Raw genomic sequence first — 24,151 nt, forward strand, 5'->3', positions numbered from 1 at the left:
TATACACAGTCAGTTCCAAGTCCCAGTGCCCACTGGCTGTGACCTCCATGTCTTCCTCCTGGAACTGGAAGCCAGCTCCCTCTGGCAAGGGCACCCCCAACCCCCTGCTTCTGTCCTCCGAGGCTATGCAGGTGTGGCTCACAGCTCAGACTCCCTTTGTTCATAGACAATTTCCTTGCAGCAATAGTCTTTACTTCCACCAACTGAGACACACTCGCATGGATTCTCCCCCAAACTGGAGCCACCAAGAAGCAACTCTGTGTATGAGTTTCCGATTGCTTTGCTAAGATAGCTGACAAAAGGGCTTGCTTCGGCTCACGGTTTGCGGTTTCATTACCTCAGGGTGGGAAATGCATGACGGGAGAAGCTCGGTGAGTTACCCTTGGCTATAAGCATCACAAGCATCAGCACAGAGAGGGAAGGAAGGCAGTGAAGACAGTGCTAAGCGCGCGCGGGTGCGCACGATGTCACGTGACCTTGAGCTCACGGAGAATGATGGGATGAACAGACTGTAGAGACACAGTGGGCCATGGCCTGGGATGGGGGGCGGGCGGTGGTGGGTGCCTATCTCTTCGTGCTTTATGAATTCTAAGAAGATCCAGAAAGCTACTTTTTTTGTTTGTTTGTTTTTCGAGACAAGGTTTCTCTGTGTAGCCTTGGCTGTCCTGGACTCGCTTTGTAGACCAGGCTGGCCTTGAACTCACAGTGATCCTCCTGCCTCTCCCTCCTGAGTGCTGGGATTAAAGGTGTTCACCACCACACCCGGCTTAGAAAGCTACCTTTTTATCTGAGATTTCTAGATTTTTTTTTCCTCTCTCCCACTTCCTTGTGTATGCTCAGAAAATGCTCCATTGAGTCCCAGCCCTGGACTTGGATTTTTAACAAATTCTGTGGTCCAAATTGACATGACATGCATGAATAGAAATACAGCCCTTGATGTGACTGTTGGAAAACTCCTAAGTATGAGCTGCTAAATGTGGGTGCCTCGTTAATTGAGAAGGAGAGGCAGGGATAGCCAAGAACAGGAATCTTGTTCCTCCCCAAATTCCCAGAACGAAGAGATGAATCTAGGTGGGGAGGCTGGGCTGCACACAGAGGGAACAGGCCCTGTGTGGGTTAGGTAATGAGCTGGCATTTGAAAGGAGACCCTGGGATGCCTCCTCCGTCCAATACAGGGTGACAAGGATCAACTACAAGAGGGAGCTGAAGCTAGGGGCATGGCATGGTGGTAGATGGTCATTTTTACTTGTGTTCCTTCCCTTGTCTCTGGGAAGGAGCCACAGGCCATACACCAAGGATGTCACCTTCAGGGTCTCACTTTCCTGGAGACCGCACCCTTCTCCGTTCATAATCCTCCTAGCCCTCAGCACTTCAGAACTGGACCTTATTTGGAAGTCAAGGAGGGGGTTAGAGCATGCTCTGACGTAACACTCTTACATAACGGGGCGGGCGGATGCCCACGTAGATGGGCACTACAGAGAGACTGCCAGTGTGGAAATGAAGGCACAGACAAGGAAGACACAGCAAGAAGCCAAGGAAACCCATTCTAATAGAGATCTAGCTGAAGCTGGGGTGATTCCCTGGAAGGCAACTTCTCACAGCCCTCAGAAGGAACCCACACATGGTGGACAGCTCTAATAGTTAACTCCACATAGCCTAGAGCCATCGAGAGCAAAGACTGGATTGAGGAGTTGCCTAAATCACAATGGCCTGTGGGCGTGTCTATGTGGGACTGCCCCAATTGTTAATTAGTACAGGAGGGTCCAGCCACAGTGGGCAGAGTCATTCCCTACGTAGGAACCCTTGGGATGTATAAGAGAGCTAACTAACCAGGCAGTGATGGTGGCCGCAGCAGTGGTGGTGGTGGTGGTGGTGGTGGTGGTGGCAGCTGTAGGGGCCAAGGGGGCTGCGGGGATTGCAGGGGCTGTGGCGGTGCACACCTGTAATCCCAGAGGCAGGCGGATCTCCGTGAATTTGAGGACAGCCTGGTCTACAGAGTGAATTCTGGGACAACTAGGGCTACGCAGAGAAATCCTGCCTCAAAAAAACCCTAAGTAAGTAAGTAAGTAAGTAAGTAAGTAAGTTAAGTAAGTAAGTAAATAAATACTAAATGAGCAGCAAAATGCAAGCAGCATTTCTCCATGGACTCTGCCTCAAGCTCCTATTTGAGTTCCTGCTCTGACTTCCCCCAAGGATGGGCTGTGTTCTGTAAGGTGAAATTAACCCTTTCCTCCCCTAAGTTGCTTTTGGCCAGAGTGGTTTTGTTTTGTTTTCTTAATCACAGCAACAGAGATGAAACTAGAATCCTATGACTCCTTTGCCTCCAGAACCATGAGGTTGTACGATCCTGTTGTCTAAAACACCTACTCTGTGACAATTTGTCGTGGGAGCTAGTGGAAAGCCATTAAAGTCTTACTCTCTTGGGATCCAGACCAGGCCACAGGGAAAGAGTGGGGTCGATAGGTGATAGAACCACACTGAGGAAGATATTAAGGTTACTATGGAGTCAGGTCTGCATCTCATCCTATGCCAAGATGTAAGAAATCTGAGTGTCCTTGCCAGTGCAGCCTCCTTCCTAGCCTACAGTGGTAACCCCTGCATAGCTCTTAGAAGGACGTTCAGCTGCTTTCCTTCCTGGCTCAGAAACAGCCTGTTCCCCCCGTGTTTAAGGCCTGAGAAATCACTCCCCAGTTATTTCCACTTAGAAGTACTGTGCATCAGAGGCAGGCTGTGCTTTGTGAGGTGATAACACACTGCTGCTCTGTTTAATACAAACCTTGCTTTTTGTACCTCCCATCTCCACCCACCCACCCCGCCCTGCCCCCGACACCCTGTCCCTGATACATATAGGTCCTGGGACAGCCATGACATCTCCATGGAGAGCTAGCATATCAGTAGTATTAACATACATCTCCCTGAGGAACTGGTGGCATGGTGGGAAACTGAGGACCAGTCTCTGGGAAGGCTGGGGAGAGGCCCTCTTCCGGGGCTTCTTGGAGAAGAGGACTCTGCTCCTGGAGGGACTTACTGGGGTGTCTCCGAACCCCAAGCCAGCATCCCTCCCTCAGCCCCCAGCACTCTTCCAGGCCCTAGGCCCTGTCTTCCCTAAAGAGGGTGTGCTTGGAGGGAGCATGGGGAGAGAACAGTGAAGAACATCAGAAAGCCTGCGTGCTGCAGCACAGACAAACAAATCCGGCATACAGGCTGTCTGAAAGGAGGCAGTGTATGACGGGGCGGGGGCTGCGGAGGGAGGGGGAAACCGCATAAAGGAATGTTGTTCGAGAAAGCTGGGGCTGGGCACCGAGGGATGGACAGATGTCCTTTTATCCCTCAGCCTGGGTTGTTCTTGAAAACACTTTCTGTGAAACGAGACTGGTGTCCCTGGCCCTGGGTCCAGCTGCCCCCACCCCCTGCAGGCGCCGAGGGGGTGGTGGCTCCACACACCTAGCAGTGCACTGTCCAGGGCTGGGTGCAAGGGGCAAGGCCCTGAGAGGAAGATGATGGTGTCAGGGATTTCTGGGGCCATAGAAAGAGCCTTTATCTTGACAAGTCCATGCTGTAAAGAGTTCCAGGGCAGCCAAGGTTACACAGAGAAACCATGTCTGGAAAAGCCACAAGAAAGAAAGAAAGGCAGAAGGAAAGAAAGATAAAAGGAAAAACATTGCCAAAACACCCCTACTAGATCTTGTCTGTTGCCATGAACTGTTTTGGGGACAGGGGTTTTGAGATAGGGCTAACTTCACAGCTTGGGCTAGCCTTGAACTCACTGTCCTCAGCCTTCTTCAGCATAAGTGACAGGGTCACAGGCTATACCACTCTGCAGTATCACGCTATACACTTGATTCTCTACCAAATCACACCATGGACTGTTCACATCTGCATGGCTCCTCTCTGACCTCTGACTTCCACTAGGGAATCAATTCCAAGAGAGCAGTCAGGCAGACGGCGCCTTTGCTCAAGGGATGGCTTACTTGGGAGCTCAGAGGGATCTGTGGGGGCAACTCTCTCCTGGAGGTATAACCTGGGCAAGGTGAGATTGAAAAAGGGGGAGTTCTCTGAGGCTTCTGGATCCTTCTTAGTGAAAGCCCTCCTCCACTGCAGGAGTAGGATGGGAAGGAACAGAGCCTGAGTTCACAGGAGAACATCAGCAGCTTCAGGGAGTTGATGCCTCGGGACATCCTTTTGCAAAGCAGATAGAGACAGTACTGCACGGACCACAGCCTCTCAAGCCTTTATCTCCTAGCTTCCTAGGGATCTCTATAAGATATGCTACCCTGAGGAGAACACCAGGAAGCCATCCAAAATCTGTGTCACCTCAAAGATCCAACACACATGCAAAACAAACTTTGGCTCCATCATGCGACACTCTGAGCTGTAGGGATGGCCCTCTTGACACTGCATCTTCTGACTGTTAACTTTTAGTTGCTATGTGTGTGCAACGGTGACCTGTCTTACACCTAAATACCTTGGCTTACTGATTCAGAGAACTCCTACCTGCTCCTTGGCCCTCTAGTCCTTTCCTTCTACAGTGGATGATATTTTGCTTACAGAGATTGGTGTGCCTGTCTTAGGTGCCATGGTTGGTCTGAAGCACACAGGCTGCCATACATCCTAGAAGCCTATGTTTCTTCTCCTCACATTTAACTTGACAACTTCCAGACCTACTCACTATACGTTGCTGAAATCAGACCCTCTAACTGGCGGTGGGAGCTGGTTCCTGGTGAGCGAGTACTTGGAACATTATATGGTCTTTATATTTGCTGCTAACACAGTGTTTTAACTCAAAGGGATGGATTCCCTGAACAGCCCCAAGGGGACGGCTGTCCTGTGAATGGTCTGTCCGACACGGCCATGGTGAACACATACTGCCGCATATCAAGCAGAGGGGAGAAGAAAGAGCCATTCATGGTACTTCAGCGCAGAGACACCACCCAAGAACACAGTCTCCTCTCATCTGGGGACTGCCGTCCCAGAAAGGCCACAGCTCTACACCAATACTGCGCAACAGAACTTTCTGTACTGATGTTTAGTGTGCTATAGTAAGCCAGGTGTGGGGGTGCGTGCAATCAATGCCAGCACTTGGGAGGACTTCTGTGAATTAGAAGCCAGCCTGGTCTATATAGTGGGTTCCCATTGAGCCAGGGCTACACAGTGAGACCCCGACTGAAAATAAAAACCAAGCCAAACCAAACCAGACCCTAAGAGGAGTTAGCACTTTAAATTTTATCTTAAATAGTGTCTTAGGATTTTTATCGCTGTGACAAAAACGCCATGACCCAGAACACCTTGGGGAGGAAAGGGCTTATTTCAGCTTTCAGTATCACATCAGAGTCTTTCACTGAGGGATGTCAGGCCAGGAACTCAAGCAGGGCAGGAACCTAGATGCAGGAGCTGATGTGGAGGCCATGGAGGGGTGCTGCTTACTGGCTTGCTCCCCATGGCTTGCTCAGCCTGCTTGCCTGCAAATCCCCTACCCAGACCATCTGTCCAGGGATAGCACTGCCCACTGTGAGCTGGGCCCTCTCACATCAATCACATGTATGGTTAATGGCTACCATGCTGACAGCAAGCCCCGATCAACTTTTTGAAAAGTTTCCTTGGGATCTTAATCCTAATATGACCCCAGCGAGCAGTAACTGCCCCTATCCCAAACCCAGTATTGTCTCCACAGATCAAGCCGTCTACTTGCTCAGGTCGAAACCACTGGTGCCACCCAAAGCCCCTCTGTATTTCAATATTTAAGTCATCAGGTAGTTTTAGTGGTGACCAAGACTATCCCAGATTCTCTGTGTTCTCATAGCTAGGCCAGGCCAGGCCATGCCACCCCACCCCCTGGCCACTTGGGCAACAGGTCTCTAACTCCCTTAAATCTACCACATGGTAGATCAAACTACTTATTTAATGAAGCCTACTTCCTCAGCCCTCTGCTTAAAGCTTTTCAGTGGCTGAGAACTGGCCTTAGGATAAGATCTAAATCCCTGATGGTCACCTAAGAGTCCCACCAAGACAGAATCCTCGATGACGTCTCTCTTCTCCTCCCTCCACACTTGCTTCATTCATGACAGTCCTTTTGGTCTTACCCCAGGCCTTTTGCCCTCGCTGTTCCCTCCAGCTGAAATGATTTTTATGCAGTTATTATGGCAGCTCCTTTTCAGGGACCAAACATCAACCCTTTAGGGATGCCTTTTAAGACTATTTTTATCAGCTGTAGCTGTCACTCTGGTCGAAGAGATACTATGGATTCTATCATTCCACTGTATGTGCAGAGTATTTTTATTTGTCACCGAGCTTGCTGCCACCTGTAAATTGTTGTATGTCTCTGCATTCACGAAGGCCCCACAGGGAACGAACCCATTGATCTTTTTATCCTGAGCAACAAGCACTGGTGGAAACATCCAGAATGTTTGTGGTTGTAAACAAATAAAAATTGACAGAGAGGGGAAGCAGCTGAGAGAATCTCTGGGATCATCTGAGGCCTTGGCCAGCCCTGCCTTTGGAACCTGTCCTTCACTGGCCAGGACAAGTGTCTGAGGTTCAATGTTGCACCACCCAAGTAAAGAGAGGGTGAGATGAGCGGGTCAGAGTAGACCCCACCAACCCTGGCCATGAGGAAGGGCAACTCTCTGCAAACAGAGTATCACTAGTTCTCCAGCCCCTCCAGGGAATGGGTGGTCTCGCTTGAGGAGGTCCAAGTACTCAGAAACTCAAGTGTTAAAAACCATCTACCTCCTCTACCTGGGAGAAACATACCTGCTTCTTGGTAGAGTCTTGGCTACACATTCTGTTTTCCAGATCTCATTGCAGCGACACACACAGTCCCATGATGAGAGGCAGAGAGCAAGGAAACCACAACACTTTAAAGTGAAGACTTGTTCAGACATTTAGACGCAGGTCTAAACTTCAGGCCAAGGCTCTGTCCCAGGGAGCAGAAGCGGGGGTACTTGGATAATACCCACTGAGCAACTTCTTATATCAAGTACCTTTTGCTGATTCTTTGATAAACCTGAAATATATATAGCCCCAGCCAAGCTCAGTATTTCACATTTCTCCAGTTCCAGCCTTCCTCTGTCCCTTGGACTTTGAGAACAGTGGACTGAAAATATGATGGTGCTCCTGAGTTACATGGGGTACCCGCTACAAACACATGCCTCAGGTCCTGCCTCCAGAGAGTCCTGACTTTGTAGGTTTGGAGGATGGTCTGAGAATCAAGCAATCAAAATTCTCATATTCTCTCTCTTACCGTAAGGCATCCTTTAGTTGCATGTTATACACTCACATGCTATCCTTAACTGGGAGGGACTGTGTTCCATTCCCCACCCCAGTTCATATCCACACTGACCCTGTGAATAGGACTGTTTGGAGACTAGGTCTTGGATATAAGCCACTTAATGAAAGGTCACAGTAGGTCAGGATGGACTATCACTTCATCAGAGGACTGAAACATAGAGACACAAACACTGGACCACAAGAAAGACTGTGATGATGGAGGTGACCATTGGTAGGCCTACAAGCCAATGATGCCAAGATGGTGGCCCTTCCAGAAGCTGGGAAAGGAAAGGTACAGGACAGATTTGCTTTTGGGGCCTCCACAAGTGACTGATTCTGCTGATATCTTTATGTCAGATGTCACAGGGGTGGTGAGAATACTTTCCTGTTGTTTTAAGGCACCTAGAGTGTGGTGCTTTGTGATTCCAACAGTCCTGTGAGGGAAACTAACATGACATCATCAAAAGTGTGGCCCTGTGCTGCACGTGACCCTGCCTGTGCTGTTATATTTTATTTTCCCACTTCCTTTAAGAGCGTATCTATACCTGATCCCCACAAGGTAACGACTCAGTGTTCTTCCAACACTTCTCCATGAACAGAAATCAAGCATGCAACACAGCTGAAAGAATCCCACAACGTCAAGCCGTCTACATGCTGGGCAAACAGTGTAAACTACCACCGCCCTACATTTCCAGCCCTTTGATTTTCTCAGTACAAAACTGGTACTAACCCTCATCTCTTCGACCAGATTTCATCATTCATGTTCTAGCATCTTTCTTTGCTATTTTGGGATGGGGGGGGAGGGTCTATCCAAGCCTGTCAGCCACCCCAAGCACAGGGATTACAGGTGTGTGTGACCACAACTCTGAATCATTTGCCTGCTACCTGGGATGGAACCCTCAGCTCTGTGCATGTTGGCAAGTGCTCTATCAACGAGCTCCACCCCCAATCCACTATTTGCTCTTTAAAAGCTTGTACAACTACAGTCATGAAATTCCAACAATATGGCTGCCTGAACAAGACCTGAACAATTCCAGTACCAGTTGACACTGCAACTTAGGTGAAAGAAATCTTAAAGACCCTCACCTCAAGTCCTATATAAAGAACTACAAGCATAGTCAACTGCAGAGGGAGGAAGAATTAATCTTTCCCAGACATGAATACAAACAATATTAAGTGGACTCAGCAGGGTGTAATTATATTTCTCTCTCTCTCTCTCTCTCTCTCTCTTTCTCTCTCTCTCTCTCTCTTTCTCTCTCTCTGTGTGTGTGTGTGTGTGTGTGTGTGTGTGTGTCTGTCTGTGTAAGTAAGTAAGTAAAAATAATAGTTAAAGAAAAAGAGGCCATGAATTTGAGAAGGAGTTGGCAGTACATGGAAGAAGGAGGGAGGAAAAATTATTTAAAGCTTGTGCATACCAACATCTAAATCTGGCCATTACAAAGCTGTTTACATACTTAGGTAATAATTACAAATCTGTGTTAAATGCACTTGCCTTTTTTTTTCCTCATTGGGTATTATTTTCCTACTCTAAATTACAGACTCAACTTTGTGTGTGTGTGTGTGTGTGTGTGTGTGTGTGTGTGTACTCATGTGTGCTATGACACATATGTGGAGGTCAGAGGATAATTGTGGGCACTTTGAGACAGGATTTCTCTTGTTTCTACCAGGCTAGCTGGACCATAAGCTTCCAGACATTTTCCTGCCTCCATCTCCCATCTCAATGTAGGCATGGTGGGTGTACAGATATGCTGCACCACACCTGGCTTTTTAATATGCTTCTCTGGCATGAAACTCTCATTGTGAGGCTTGTGTGGCAAGTGCTTTTACATGCTGAGCAGCTGTATCAGCTCCTGATGCACAGATGTTTAGGGTGTAGGCAAGGCCCTAATTGAGATGTTGAGTGTTTCCTTTACACCAGGAGTCCATTGGGTTTAAGATTTATTCTTATAAAAAAAAGATTTATTTTTATTATTTGTAATGTGTGTGTGTGTGCACACATGTGTGTACATGTGTGCAAATGAGTGCAGGTGCCTATGGAGGCCAGATATGTCGGATCCCCCAGCAGCTGGAGTTACAGGCAATTGTGAGCTACTTTATGTGGATGCTGGGTAGGAACTCAAGCCCTCTGCAAGAGCTGTGTGCACTCTTAACACTGCTGAGCTGCCTCTCCTGCCTCCAAGGAGCTCGTGTGATAAACTCAACAGGAAAAGGTGACAGAATAAGTGTCTGGATCCCTTGACCAAAGTCTAAGGTGTACAGGGATTTACAGGAGAGCCACCAGGTACCCTACTACTTAATATGACAGCTTCTTGGCTCTCTCGGCCTCTGGACATCCCAGGCTGCCAACACAGACCCAGGCAGGGTGTGAGACCTGTTCCAATGCTGACTTCAAGGGCAAAGCTGCTTCTACATTTTCCTCCTACAACTCTCCCCTTTCTTGCATTTCCAGAATTTAACAGCAATTAATTCCATAACTACTTAGCTAGTCCCCACCTTGGACCTCTCCATCCTCCTACTCTGGACCCTCCAACCGCCAGCATGAACTTGAAGACTAGGGCCCACCATCTGCATGGGTTTTCATGAACTGGCTTTCTCCTTGACTTTGCTATTTGACCACAGGGCTTAGGGTAAACTGAGCTGTCCCAGCCTCTGAAAGTTAGATTCAACTGTGCTATGTCCCCAAGGCTAGAGACACAACACAGTGAGACTCTCAGCTCCCGTCTGAACCTTGCGCTTACTAGTGGAGCAGTCTCTTGTTTGCAGTGGAAAGACAGACACAATTAAAAAACATGTGGCCTTACTGTCTAGACTAGGTTAGTCCTGAAAGCATGATATTCTTGCCTCGCCCGCACCTAGCCCCCCCCCCCGCCAGTGCTAGGACTATGGGCCTGTGAGAATATACACTGATATTAATGTGTGTTGTTGTTGCTGTTGTTGCTTTGTTGTGTGTTGTTTTGGAGTGCTGGGGATTGAACCCAGGGCTATACACATACTAGGCACGCTGTGTAAACTACCACCAGCCTACACTTCTAGCCCTTTGAATTCCTTGGTACAAAATCAAGCTCCCAAGTAGTATATATGTAAATTATTGGTATGTGATAAATGTAAGTTTTTAAAATCAGTAGGAAAACCATGAAAATATAAATCTATTGGAACAACCAGTTAAAAAGCTTAATTCTTATACCAAAACAAACAGACAAAAACACAAGAAGAAGACAGAAAGAAAGAAAGAAAGAAAGAAAGAAAGAAAGAAAGAAAGAGAAAAATTCTAGGGCAGTAAAATACTTTTTTAGAAAAAAAAGTGAGCATAGCTTATTAATAGGATACTAGCTTTTTTAATGTATAAAATCTTAAAAAAGGAATTCTTCCTAAGGAGGACCAAACTGATAACTGTTATTATACTTTTGGTTGTGAGCCTAGCCTTTATCAGCTGAGCCATCTCTTCAGCCCGATAACTTTTCTTTAACGAAAATGCAGAACCAAACCAAACACAAATGAGAAGTAAAGTAAAATTAGTAACAGAGATGACTGAAATTGGATTAAGATCTCTTAATTCTAAGGAGAAGAGCAGATGGGCAGGGAGTGCCTCAGTGAGCGAAGCGAAGCACTTGCTACCAAGTCTGGTTATCTGAGTTTGGTCCCCAGCACTCACAGGATGGAAGGAGAGAACTAAGTCCTACAAGTTGTACACACACACACACACACACACACACACACACACACACACACATGCACATACACACATGCACACACATACACACACGTGCACATGCTCACACACAAACACACATGCATGCACACCCAAACATGTGCACACACACACACATACTGTTGGAACTGCTGGTCCGGGTCTGCAATTCCAGCACTCAGGAAACTGAGGCAGGATGACCATGATTTTGATGCCAGCCTGAGGTACATAGTGAGAACCTGTCTCAAAAAGAAAACAATAAACGAGTTCAGAAAGATTAAAAGGAGAAAAGAAAAATTGGTATAATTATTTTAGATGGAAATCTGGCAATATCCATCCAAATATAAAACGTACATTATTACGTTGATGTTACAAATTTATGTACATGTATTTGAGAACTATTGTGCAAGCATGCATATGTTCTAGGGGAAAAATATCAAGAGGAACAGCTATGGGGCTGGAGAGGTGGCTCAGAGGTTAAGAGCACTGCCTGCTCTTCCAGAGGTCCTGAGTTCAATTCCCAGCAACCACATGGTGGCTAACAACCATCTATAATGTCCTCTTCTGGCATGCAGATGTACATGCAGGCAGAGCACTGTATACATAACAATAAATATTTTTTTAAAAAGTGGAACAGCTATTAAAGATGAAGTAAACAGATAAATGCTCTGTACTGCTATGTGGAAAGATACAAAACATGTCAGCAGGTAAAGAATGTACCAGATTCAGGTCAATGTGTGTCGTATGAATCCTTCCTGTGGGAAACAGAGAAGACTACACATGTGTGTGCATGTGAGTGTTTTAGTGGGGTTATGTAAGAGGGCTGAGGGTAAACGGACATTCATTTTCTGCATATTTCTTTCAATTATTTAAAAGTTGTAAGTACGCTGGGCAGTGGCCAGCACTTGGGAGGCAGAGGCAGGCGGATCTCTGTGAGTTTGAGGCCAGGCTGGTCCACAAAGTTAGTCCAAGACAGCCAAGGCTACACAGGGAAACCATGTCTTGAAACAAACAAACAAAAGTTGTAAATATACTAATGTATAATTATTATGATATACAAAGTGGGCTTGAGGAGATAGAAAGAGATTCTGTCTCATAGAAAAAGGAAGAGGAGGAGGAGGACGACAGTAACAGCAGCAGCAGCAGCAGTTGGGTAGGCACTGGTGAGATGGCATGACAGGTAAGCATGCATGCCACCAAGCCTGAAAACTTGAGTTTAATTCCCAGGATCTACATAGTGGAAGGAGCATACTGACTCTCAGAAGGTGTTCTCCACATACATATAGTGAATCATGTATACACACACACACACACACACACACACACACACACACACACACACGGGCTGTAGAGTTAAGAGAACTGGCTGCTCTTGTAGAGGACTCAAGTTCAAATTCCAAGCACCTACATGGAGGCTCACAGCTGTCTGTGACTTCAGTCCCAGGGTATCTGATGCTCTCTTTTGGTCTCTGTTGGCCACAGGTATATACACGGTGCACAGATACGCATATAGACAAAACACTCATACACATAAATTCTTTTTTAAAATGAATTAAGAAATTAAAAATAAATAAAGCATAATTTAAATTTTTAAAAGATACTATTTCACGGGTTGAGGATTTAGTTCAGTAGTAGATAGCTTGCCTAGCAAGTGCAAGGCCCTGGGTTCAGTCCTCAACGCTGGGAAAAAAACAAAAACAAAAAACAACTCAAAAGATACTATTTTACTTTTGAGCAAACTGAATGCTTCCAAACATGATAAACCTTTGGGAACCATCTCTCTAATGAAATGCCTTTAGTGAGTTTTGATTAATACCTATTGAGACATGAAACCAGAATGCCCGGGCTATGGTGGACTTAGTGCCCCCGGGTCCAAGCTCCTTCCCAGTCATTTCAGCAGGTGATATCCTGCATCTGGAACATTCTGCGGGAGCTTTCTTGGAGCCCACAAGTATTGGCTACATGTAAGGCTCAAAGCCAGGTAGCAAATGCTGCCATTACTAAGACTGCCTGCCTCTGAACTCAAGGTCATGTCTGACTCTGGTTTTTGTTTTTGTCTTTACCCATCAGGATATGTTCCTCCTCCCTGTACCTTAACGGTTCTCTCTTAATCCATCTCCAGGCCCTGGGTACCTACTCTGGGCTATCTTCTATACCTACATCCTGGCATGAAAAGGCATGCAGAAAAGGTGGGACCAGGGAGGCATAACTAACTTTCTTTTTTCTTTCTTTTCCTACCTTCCTCCCAGATCAAACCAGGCACCACTTGATGCTGACAGGTCTAGTGTGACTGCTGAGAGGAACTTCCAGGTCAGCTGACTAGGACCAGCTCCAAATGAAGATGCGTATTGAGCTTCCCGCTGGAGTGAGTTCAGTCATGGTGGAAGAAGCCCTGATGCCTTCTGTCCCTTCCTGAGAAGGGCTTTGCTCTTAGGCCTGTTGAGTTCCAGTGTGTCACCAGCACAGACCTCAGCAATGCTACCTAGAGCATGCGGACAGGGTTAACTCAGACAGAAGAGACTTGGAGATTCTCCTCCGTTAGCTTGGCATTTCAGAGTCAATCCTGGAGTAGGATGGCACTTGCTGAGCTACCTCCACACTGGCCTTACGTGACCACAGCGCACAGTCCAAAGCACCTCGCTTACTCGATGGTTCTCGGATCTTAGAGAGGCGAAGCCATCGCCCAAGCATTGTCTCTTGGTTTGCCAGACACAAGTGAAGACACAATATCTTTGGACCCCATGGTAAGTCTCCGGGAAGCAGACAAGGTCCTGGAAAGCCACCTGATCCTGAACAGTCCTCCTGAGACACATGTGACAAAGCAGACAGGAGTCTTAACTGATCAGCCACCTCCTTAGCCTGGCAGCCCGCTTCCACATTCGACAGAGGCAAGAACTGTCCAATCCACGGGATGTCCCTTCTCCACTGCAGCTTAGGCCCGACACCAGGAACCTTCAAGAGCACTGGATAAGGCTCCTTAGAGCAGTCATTCTCAACCTGCTGAGATCCTTCAATACCGTTCCTCACGTTGTGGTGACCCCCCCTTCCCCCATCATAAAATTATTTCGTGGCTGCTTCATAACTGTAATTTTGCTACCGTTATGAATCATAACGTAAATATCTGATATGCAGGATATCTGATATGTGACCCCGCCCAAAGGGGGTCACAACCCACAGGTTGAGTACCTCTGCCTTAGCATTTGGGGCCATAAGCCATTATTATTTCATGCCCCCCATAGTCTGTGAATGTTTCACAGTCTTTGATACCCACAAAGCAAATGCTCCCACCAGGAGTGGGCATAGGTGCCTACAATTCTAGCACTTGGGAGATGGAGGCAGGAAGACCAAGACTAGAGCCTCGGCTACATAAGTGAGTTTGAGGTTATCCTGGGCTACATGTGACTCCACCTCAGAAAGAAGAGAATAAAGGAAAAAGAAGAGGAAAAATAAAAGAAGACCAAACTTTGCTAGCCTAGCTAAACTAAAATTATCCAAATCACAGAATCCAGGGTACATCTGTAGCAAACTAGGGTCCTTGAGTCCCTGCGACTCCAGATATACCTTTTAAGCCAACACAAATCCCCACCTTGGTCCTCAGATATACTTGCTAAAGTGACACAAGAGCTAACCCTGTGGGGAAGCGCTCAGAATGGAGTTTACTGTTGCATTTCTGAGAAATTACCTACGTTGATTCCAGTGTCGTTTTCCTTTTCTAAAAGATAGCCAGTTCCCATCCTCTCACACTACTGTCTGTGAAATACTGGCCTTCATTTAAGGCAGGCTCATTTTTTAACCCTTGAAGTCAAAGTCTCTTATACTTAGATCCAGGAACTAGCTGAGGCTTTGTTTTGTAATGGTGTCCACCCCACATCACAAATAAGGTTAAACTTGGCACTCCCAAAGACTTGCCAGGGTCAAAAGAGAGCACCCAAGAAGCCAGGCTGGTCTGGCATTCTCGCTGACTGGGGAAATAATTAAATCATAGAAGCCACATTTATTCCAATGTAGGGAGTTTCAGAGTGCAGGCCTTGTAATAAATTAGTAATCAGGATGGTGGCGCACACTGCTAAAACCAGCACTTGGGAGGCAGAAGCAGGTGGTTCACTGTGAGTTCGAGGCCAACCTAATCTACAAAGAGTTTTAGGACAGCCAGGGTTGTCTGGAGAAACCCTATCTAAAAAAAAAAAAAAAAAAAAAAAAAAAAAAAAAAAAAAAAACCAAAACCAAACAGAGCAATCAGGACATGGTAACACATGCTTGTAATCCCAACCAGTGAGATGTGGAGACAGGAGAATTGAGCTCACATTGGCCTATATGACAAGATTCTGTCAAACACAAAAACAAAAACCTCTAAAATCAAACAGCAACTATGACAAAAATCTCAAAAGTCTTTCCTTTGATGTTTGTAAGTAAATGATGACCTAATTCATAGACTTAATTTTTTTTTTCTCTCTTACTCCTTCCCTTCCTTTTTTCTTTTTTTCTTTTTTTTGGCAGGTTCTTATGTAGTTCATGTTTGAGGCTACCTTTAAAGTCCGTGTGTGTGTGTGTGTGTGTGTGTGTGTGTGTGTGTGTGTGGGTGTGTGGGTGTGGGTGGGTGTGAGAGAGAGAGAGAGAGAGAGAGAGAGAGAGAGAGAGAGAGAGAGAGAGAGAGAGAGGGAGACCTCCTCAGTGCTGCAATGGTGGGATTATAGGCATGTACCACCATGTTGGGCTGGTAATCAAACCTAGGCCTAGGTCCTCCTGCACGCTAGGCAAAGTACTCTACAAACGGAGCCACGCCCCAGCCCTATATTTTCATCATTACGTATGAACAGGGACCACCAGAGAGCAATGAAGGGGGTTGCATTATTTGAATTCATAAACTAAAATGAAAAGTTTAAAGAAATCTCCCCCAAAACTCTGACTCACTTCCCGTTAGGAAACCTCCGTATCATGCAACACTGAGCAATGCTTGAGGAGTCCTGACAGGCAGAGAAGGATTTAGGAAACAAAATCTTCCTCTTTTCCCTGTAAAAGAAGAAATTATGACTAATTCACTTAGGTAATTATCAACCAGACGTGTAGTTGACTGTCTGGCTCACTCTACATAACCACATGCACTTGTAACAGTGGAATTTCTGGCTATGGGCTTTCCATAGCAGTGTGCTAAGGCCTCTTATATACAGTGTAGTTCAAAGAAATCAAAGCAAACTCCCTGAATTGGCTTATCTGATACCACTACTTAATGCCATATAACATATTAAAATATAGGATCTATTTTGATATATATTATCAAAATACAAAAGCCAAAGTATTCCTGTAATTATGCATTGGGGAGATGCTTCTCCATATAAAACACTGAGTCTGGGCTTCTTCTTTTTAGTCAGTGTCTTTGCAAGTGCCTCAATCAGTGGACTTGTTGGCCATACCCTTTTTATTACTGACAGGGCAGAACAGGTAGGGGGAGTGATCAAGTTGTCTGTCCACCTTGGATGGAAAGCAGTAAGAGAAGATTGAGAGCCGCTACCTAGTGGCTCCGCAGCTGAGAGCACTGGCTGCTTTTCCCGGGGACCTGCAATCAATTCCTACCACCCGCATGGCAGCTCACAACGGTCTATAACTCCAGTCCCAGGGGATCTGACACCTTCTTCTGACCACTGTGGGTACCAGGTACACATGTAGTCCACATGCACTTACACATATTCAGACAAACACTCATACATACAGTATGCAAACAAATCTGAGAGAGAAGGGGAAGCAGAAACACACATAGAAATATGCATGTGTATATACACATGCATGCACACACACACACACACACACACACACACACACGAGAGAGAGAGAGAGAGAGAGAGAGAGAGACTACATGCCCTAGAGACATTTGCATGAGGCATCATCAGACAAGGTAGATAGAAATAAAAGCAGTATGTGTGATGCATAGCATCCAGGCATTGAGCCACTGGGGCGGGGGGCAGTCACACCCTAAGAGCAAGGTGGTATCCCTTGCCTTGAACTTGTGGCAATCTCCTGCCTCTGCCTCTCAAGCTCAATTGATTATTGTTGTTGTTTTTCTTTGAGCTAGGGCCAGTCTAAACATCCAATGCTGACCTTGAACTCCTGGGCTCTACCACTATTTCCTACGGTCAACTTCACTTTTATTCCTTTTATTCCTTGCAAGAAGTCAGAGGAGAAGTGAACATCAGTGCCCAGGCCTCAGGGAGTTTGCAGTTCCATGGAGACGACAAGAGACAAGATAAGGACCGGCATGACACCCCCAGGACGGATAAGGGGTGAAGGAAGCCACCCTGCAGAGAGCATGATTCCTTTTAGGGGAGGCTGGGGGGCAGGAAAGGAAGCATGTTGTAGTGACAGGTTAGGACAGAGCAGCCCCTGGGGGGCGCTGCTGGCTGGGTGGAGGCAGCAGCTCCTTGCAGGGTTGGGGAGAGTCCTACATCTTCCTCAGAGTCTTAGCAATACAAGGGTCTGTCTGTCTGGGCACTTGCAGGAAGTGCCTTGAAGGAAGGCAAGTGGGGTCCCCTGCCTGTTGTAAACTAGAACGTGGAGGTCTGAGCTGAAACTTCTGAGAGCTCCTAAGCTGCCCCCACTCCGCCTGCCAGGAGAGGAGGTGAGAAGCCGGCTCCCTGAAATCCTCTGGGTTGAAGACCTGGGCTGTCTTACGCCTTTTCCATGTCCCTGGCAGAGGGTAAACAGGAGAACACAGCGATGGAGACTGAGAGGTGGTGACCAAGAGCGGAGATGGCACGGTAGGCAGAATGATGCCCTCTCCTCCTGGCCGGTCCATGTTGCTTCACTTGTCAAAAGGACTTTGCTGGTGTGAGTTACGGACTTGAGTTGGGAGGGTTACCCAGGATTATATAGCTGTAAGTGGTAGATTGTGACAGAAGAGTCAGAGCTGGGGCTGTGATGATGGGAGCTGACGCTAGAGAGGTGAGACATGGGCTGGTGGCCACTCAGAGAACACAGGCTGCCCCTGGAAGGCTGAAAAGGCAAGACAGGAAGCTTAGAGCCAATGCCGTACTGTCTCTCATGTGCCACCTCTGGCCTCCAGAATTGTAAGAGGTTACACCTGTGTTGCTTTAAATCTCAGCCTGTGGCATTTTGTTACAGCAGCAATAGAAGAGGAATTCAGACAGAAAACCAAAAAGTATCCAAGTGAGGGAAAACAGTAGTCAAGCGACAGCAGGGGGCGACCTCGAGACTGCTGCCAGGCCAGGGAAGAGCAGGCGAGAGCCAAGTGCTGGCTTTAGGGAAGGGGGAGAGGCTCAGAAGACCCTGGCTAAGGCAGCTTCAGTAGCAAGGCAGGTTTTCAAGACAGGAGTGTACATGCTAATTGCCTAAATAAACAAAAACTACATGTGGAGTGACAATGTGTGTCAAATTGGGGAAGCCACCAAACAGCAAGGCTATCAAGGATGGCAGGTGCCACTCAGGCATGGGTTTAAGGCATTTCCAAAGAAAATAGCTTTCATGTGCTTCTGGGATTCTCAAGATTCCTATTTCTAGCTGGGTGGTGGCGGCGCACGCCTTTAATCCCAACACTCAGGAGGCAGAAGCAGGCAGATCGTTGCGAATTCGAGGCCAACCTGGTCTACAAAGCAAGTCCAGGACAGTCAAGGCTACACAGAGAAACCCTCCACATAAGACTTACTGGTGTTACAGCAGGCCAGAACAGTTAGAAAGGATGGTGACCTTCAATGGGCCAGACAGGCCCTCCTGGGAAGCCCTGGACAGTGGGTTTCAGGGAGTCACTCTGCAGTGGAAGTGGAATCAGGTCACCCCCCCCCCCCGCGAAGGTTTCAGCTCAGATCTGCAAGTAGAGCTGTACTGGAGATGTTCCAAGGCTCTACAGAAGGGTGGGGACCACACAGCTCCCTTCATTTGATTCCCTTCCCATTTAGTCACTCAAGCCTTGGAGCTCTGAACCTCTATTGCACAGCCTGACCAAACCACAGGTGGCCGGAGCTGTGGACTTCTCAGCCACTCAAAGACACATTCTATGTGAGTAGGGTAGGGGCCCCAGGCCCATCAGACGTACGCCGACTCGGGGCTACAGTCCGAAGGGTTGAACTTTACACCCTGCCTAGAGTATTCTCGGGTACATGGCTCATATCTCCCCAGCCCCCAAACAAGGGTCCCCTAAGTCTGTGATACATGGGTGAAAAACACAGGTCTCTTTCTGACAATTATTATCTCCTTGGGAGCAGATTTGAGGGTCACAGAGGACCTAGTTTGGGCTGTGATGAAAGCTATAACTCTCACTAGGGGAAAAAAAAAAACATTTTTCCATACACAATTCCATCTCTTTCTTTAGTGCCAGAAGATGACCCACAGAACACTAGATTTTAGAAGTCTTGCTTCAGTGTTTCCTATAATATGGTCCACATTGTACCCATGGTGATTTTTAAGAGATACAAGAGGAAATTTTTCTCATTTTAAGTTTGAGGCTGGGAATGCAATTCAGCTAGTGGACTGCTTGCCTAGCGTGCACAGGGCTAGTTTGGTTCCCAGCACCACTTGAACTGAGTGAGCATGGTGGCGTGTGCCTGTAATTTCAGCACTTGGATGGTGGAGGCAGGAAGATTAATCAAAAGTTCAAGGTCATTCTCTGATAAAAAATGAATTTGAGGCCAGTCTGGGCCACATGATATGTGTCTCTCTGCCCCTCAAATTTATATTCATTTAAAAGTATATATAAGTCTGGGTATGGTAGAGTACATCTTTAATCCAAGAACCTGGAAGGCAGAAGCAAGCAGACTTCTGTGAATTTGATGCTGGACTGGTCTACACAGTGAGTTCCAGGACATCCAGGACTACATAAAAAGACCTATTATTAAAACAAACAAACAAGCATCCACGGTTCCATTGGTATCATCAGCCAGGGTCAGTAAATGCTAAAATAAAAAGTAAGTCTATATAGAGATGAATATCAAACATAACTCAAGTGGTGTGTCAATTTGTGACTCGTGGACAACCAAAGTCTAGGGAAGATAAAATCTATGGCCTTGGAAGGAGGTTTAGACAAAAAGTGCCTTCCTTGCTCTTCTCACCTTACTTTCTGATTTAATTTGTTGTTTGCATTGTAGAGTTCACAGTGGGTGGGTCAGAGGACAACTGGCAGGGGTCAGTTTTTTCCTTCCACTGTATGGCTTCTAGGAATCCAACTCAGGTCATTATGCTTGGTGGCAAGCACCCTACCCACTGAGCCATCTCACCAGCTCTGCTGCTTCTCCTCTTCCTCCTCCTCCCTCTTCTCTCTTTCTTCTTCTTCTTCTTCTTCTTCTTCTTCTTCTTCTTCTTTCTTCTTCTTCTTCTTCTTCTTCTTCCTCTTCTTCTTCTTCTTCTTCTTCTTCTTCTTCTTCTTCTTCTTCTTCTTCTTCTTCTTCTTCTTCCTCTTCTTCCTCTCCTCCTCCTCCCTCTCCTCCTCCTCGGTTTCTTCTTTTTAAGTGGCAGTCACACAGGGCTTCATGTCCACAGGTTGGAGAGCACTGCTATCTGTGCTTAGAGTAAGGAGCTGGCTCCCGCTGGCCTCTGGCAGCCAGGGATAGTGACACGGCTCCCCAGAACAGCCTTGGCTCTTTTTGCTTTCAAGGTGAGCAGCTCATATCCCCCTACCCCACAGTATGTCAGCCCAAACAAGTCTGACTTGTTCTCTGTGTGTGCTTTTGTGTAAGTGTGAAAGTGTGTGTGCATGTGCATACATAGGGGGGTGCGGCAAAGTGGGGAACAGGGCAAAAAGGTGTGCCTTCTCCACAAAAGAAGATATAGTGCTCCCACTTAACTAGGTCAGAGGGGGGCCCTGGAGGGGGCAACAACAGAGCTAGTTCATAGCATTTCCTTCCTGCTCCCCACACGATAGGAGGGGGCTTTTACTTCCAGAGGTCTCAGCAGCCGTGATCCAGCAGGACAGCAGTGAGGTAGAGAAAGCAATGTGGGAGTTATGAGAAGGACTTACCTAGTCATCTCTTTTATATTTTTGGTTGTGAGCCTAGCCTTTAATGGCTGAGCCATCTCTCCAGGCCCCTAGTCATCTCTTTTAATGTACACCTTCACCCATCCACTTTCTCCTTTGACTACCTGTCTCCTTTAATTTAAAGAGAACCTTGTCTGGTATAGTAATACATGCCTGTAATCCCAGTGCTTGTGAGACTCAGGCAGAGGGATCCAAAGTGTGAGACCAGACTGACATATATAGCAAAATACCTCATAAAACAAAACAAAAACCCTCAAAAAAAAAAAAACATAAGCTAAAATAAGGAGAATTTTATACTAGTTTCTACATTTGAATTCTGCCAACAGAGCCGGCCACGGTGGCGCACGCCTTTAATCCCAGCACTCGGGAGGCAGAGGCAGGCGGATCGCTGTGAGTTCGAGGCCAGACTGGTCTACAAAGTGAGTCCAGGACAGCCAAGGCTACACAGAGAAACCCTGTCTCAGGGGAGAAAAAAAAAAACGATACTGAATTCTGCCAACAAAGTGACAGGGAACAGTAGCTGCTGCTCAAATCTGATCTGTGGGCTTGAATGTGTACTGTTAGATTCTCGTTCTCAGAAAGCTGGATGTTCATAATGTGACCACGCTGGGCCTCTTAGAATAACAGGGGTAGGAAGCAAAGGGCTCTGAGCTCTCTCTAGGGCTCAGGCAGAGAAGGCAAAGCAAAACCAAACCCTAATGTTGAGTGGTTGGCAAAGCAGGGAGGTGGGGCCATCCAGAGCAGGGGAAGGGGGAGGGGAGTGGCATTCAGAATGATACTGAGTGGAGGCCACACCCTCCGGCTCCTTCTGCAGGACACAGTCACAGTACAGGGCAGGCCAGGCAGTCTCCAGAGTTCTGATCCCAAGCCCTTGCCAATTTCTGTGCTCAACTTTCTTGTATTTGCAACTAAGCTTTCTGTTCCCCCGGCAAGACCAGACACTAACCATGAGCTTCCCGTACCATACTGGGATCCCGTTGTGGAATGCCAAGTCTGGACACTTTATGAGATTGCTCAAATCCGCTGCTCACTGCTCTCCTTGCTTCCACCAGAGTTCCCTCCTCTCCTTCTTGTCACTGGAGCAAGGATACTCGTCCAAAGATGCAAATCTTTCCATGCCACTCCCCTGCTTAAGTCCCCTGGCTTTCCATAGCTCCACAAGTCAAGCCACCGACCACAGGTTTGAGGCCCATGTGATCAAGCCTCAGTGATCTGGCCCCTACCGCTTCCCTTTGCATGACAGCCCGTGGTCACCTCAGTCCAATTGCTGTCTCTTTACTGCGCCTTACTTTTTTTTTTTTCCATATATGCTGTCTCTCTGTCTGGGATGTCCTTCCTACCATTTTGTCTGGTTAAAGCTCTTCGTGAAAAATGTCGCTTTCCCAAGATAGCTCTTCCTGGAACCTGTTTCCAGAAATCTTCATCCAGACTCAATGTGCAAATATTCTAAATATTAATAAAAATGTAATTAAACATGTCAGAAGTATGGTCCCTCCCCTCCCTTTTAGTATGTTGACTCCGTGAAGACGGGACCATGTTGGTTTTGTCTGTTGGTGCCTAGCACACTGTCACCCCATTTAAGAACCACATAAGTGACTAGATAAAAGATAAAGATTAGGCAAGATGGCCAAGAGGAGTCTCCTGGAACAGAGAATGGCACGTCCTTTCACCCAAAGATCTAAAAGCACTTGAACACAAGTGAGCAACAAGGAGCAACCGTTGCTTCACATGTAGTCTTTATGGCCTCATGGTGACCAGTTCTACTGCCAGGCCTGGGAGCAAGGAGTTAGCCTGGCTCCCACAGGAGTCTATCAAGAGCTCTGTAGATAAGGACTGTGTCCTCAGCCCTACGACCCTTGGGATGGAGGTGACTTTGAGCCTGGAATAAAAACAAACAAACTACCTAGTTGTTTGACCTCAGACATTTATAGAACCTCTCCAAACCTCTGTTTTCACATCCTAAAGTGAGGATAACAAAACCCAGGGTGGTTTCACTCTTTCACACCCACAGCACAGTGTAGGATGGAAATAAAACCAGGAGCTGGAGGGTACAATCTACAGAACGCTGTCCAGGTCCTCCACCCACCCACAGAAGCCCTGGGAGCTAGCCTAACAGAGCTTTTGGATTTGTGCTTCCTTGAACCAGGAGATCGGTAGGCTGGGGAGCTGAGGCCAGGTGAGCCTGGCAACCTATTACTGAAACAAGAAAGGAGACCAGAAAGACTGATAGAGAAAAGGGGGGTAAGCAGTGGCTGGGGCCAGAAACTGGAAAGGAGGCGGTCAGGAGGCAGAGGCTGCTGATGGGATATGTTGAAAGGAGGATGCTGCCAGGTCAGGGCGGGGTAGGGTGGGGGTATCGCTGGAAAAAGGAAGGGCAGGCTCCTGGCGTTAGGAACAGGGGCATTGACCTGTTACCTGGAGAGAAACTGGGAAAGTGGAGGGAAGGGAAGGCGGCAGCTGTCACCTTGCGTTCTCCTAGAGGCCAGGTGATCGGGCTGTCTAGGGTGGCGGGCTAGGGGAGGGATGGAAGGCAGAGAGCGGGGTATGCCCCGGGTCGCCTGGTACCTGCGGGTCCCCTCGCAGTTCGCCCACGTAGTACTGCTCCAGCCAGCGGCGGGCGTTGTCCGAGTGTCTGTGAGGTGGCCCATCCAGGTCGGCACTGATGTCCTGGCCAGCCCGCGCCAGCAGCAGCTGTTCGCCCCCCGGATGTTGCCGCACGAAGCCGGTGAGGTCGTAGAGGCTGGCCCCTCGGCGGACCCAGCAGGCGCCGGCCGCCAGGCGCCGCTGGACCTCGGCAGGCGAGAAGGAGGCGGCGGGGGGCGGAGCGGGGGCCATGGCGGGACAGCGGAGCTCGGATCTCGGAGCCCGGCAGTCTGCTCAGCGGCCGCCCAGCGCGCCTCTAACATCTCGGGAGCCGGGGCCGCCGCAACGGGCCGGCCGCCACCGCACCTGCTCATTTGCATGCCGCGCTCTCATTGGCCACTCGGTGGGACGCGACTGATGCTCGGAGCCGCCACCCCATTGGCCCGCTGGGACCCGAGCCCCGAGCGCTGAGCGCTGAGCGCGGCGGGCCAGGTGTCCTCCGGCACTTAGAGGGCGTGCCGCCAGGTGTGTCTAGCCGCAGGTGGATGCGAGCGGATTGAAGGGAACCGACTGTCAGGACGAAGTCCTCGGTGGGCGCAAAACTTGTACTTCTTCAAGGGAGAAACTTACTGTATCGA

General features: G+C 47.8%; 1 protein-coding gene across 1 annotated transcript in view; it reads right to left on the reverse strand.

Moving 5' to 3' along the window:
• The window catches only part of Fa2h (fatty acid 2-hydroxylase), a 52,052-nt gene extending 28,237 nt beyond the window's left edge, over positions 1 to 23,815 (reverse strand). Inside the window, exon 1 of the mRNA XM_051168783.1 lies at positions 23,496 to 23,815. Coding sequence (XP_051024740.1) covers positions 23,496 to 23,765 — 270 coding nt within the window. The 5' untranslated portion in view covers positions 23,766 to 23,815. The remainder of the gene's footprint in view (positions 1 to 23,495) is intronic.
• Between the last annotated feature and the right edge of the window lie 336 nt (positions 23,816 to 24,151).

The sequence above is a fragment of the Acomys russatus genome, chromosome 26 (genome assembly GCF_903995435.1).
Source record: "Acomys russatus chromosome 26, mAcoRus1.1, whole genome shotgun sequence".
NCBI classification, from domain to species: domain Eukaryota; kingdom Metazoa; phylum Chordata; class Mammalia; order Rodentia; family Muridae; genus Acomys; species Acomys russatus.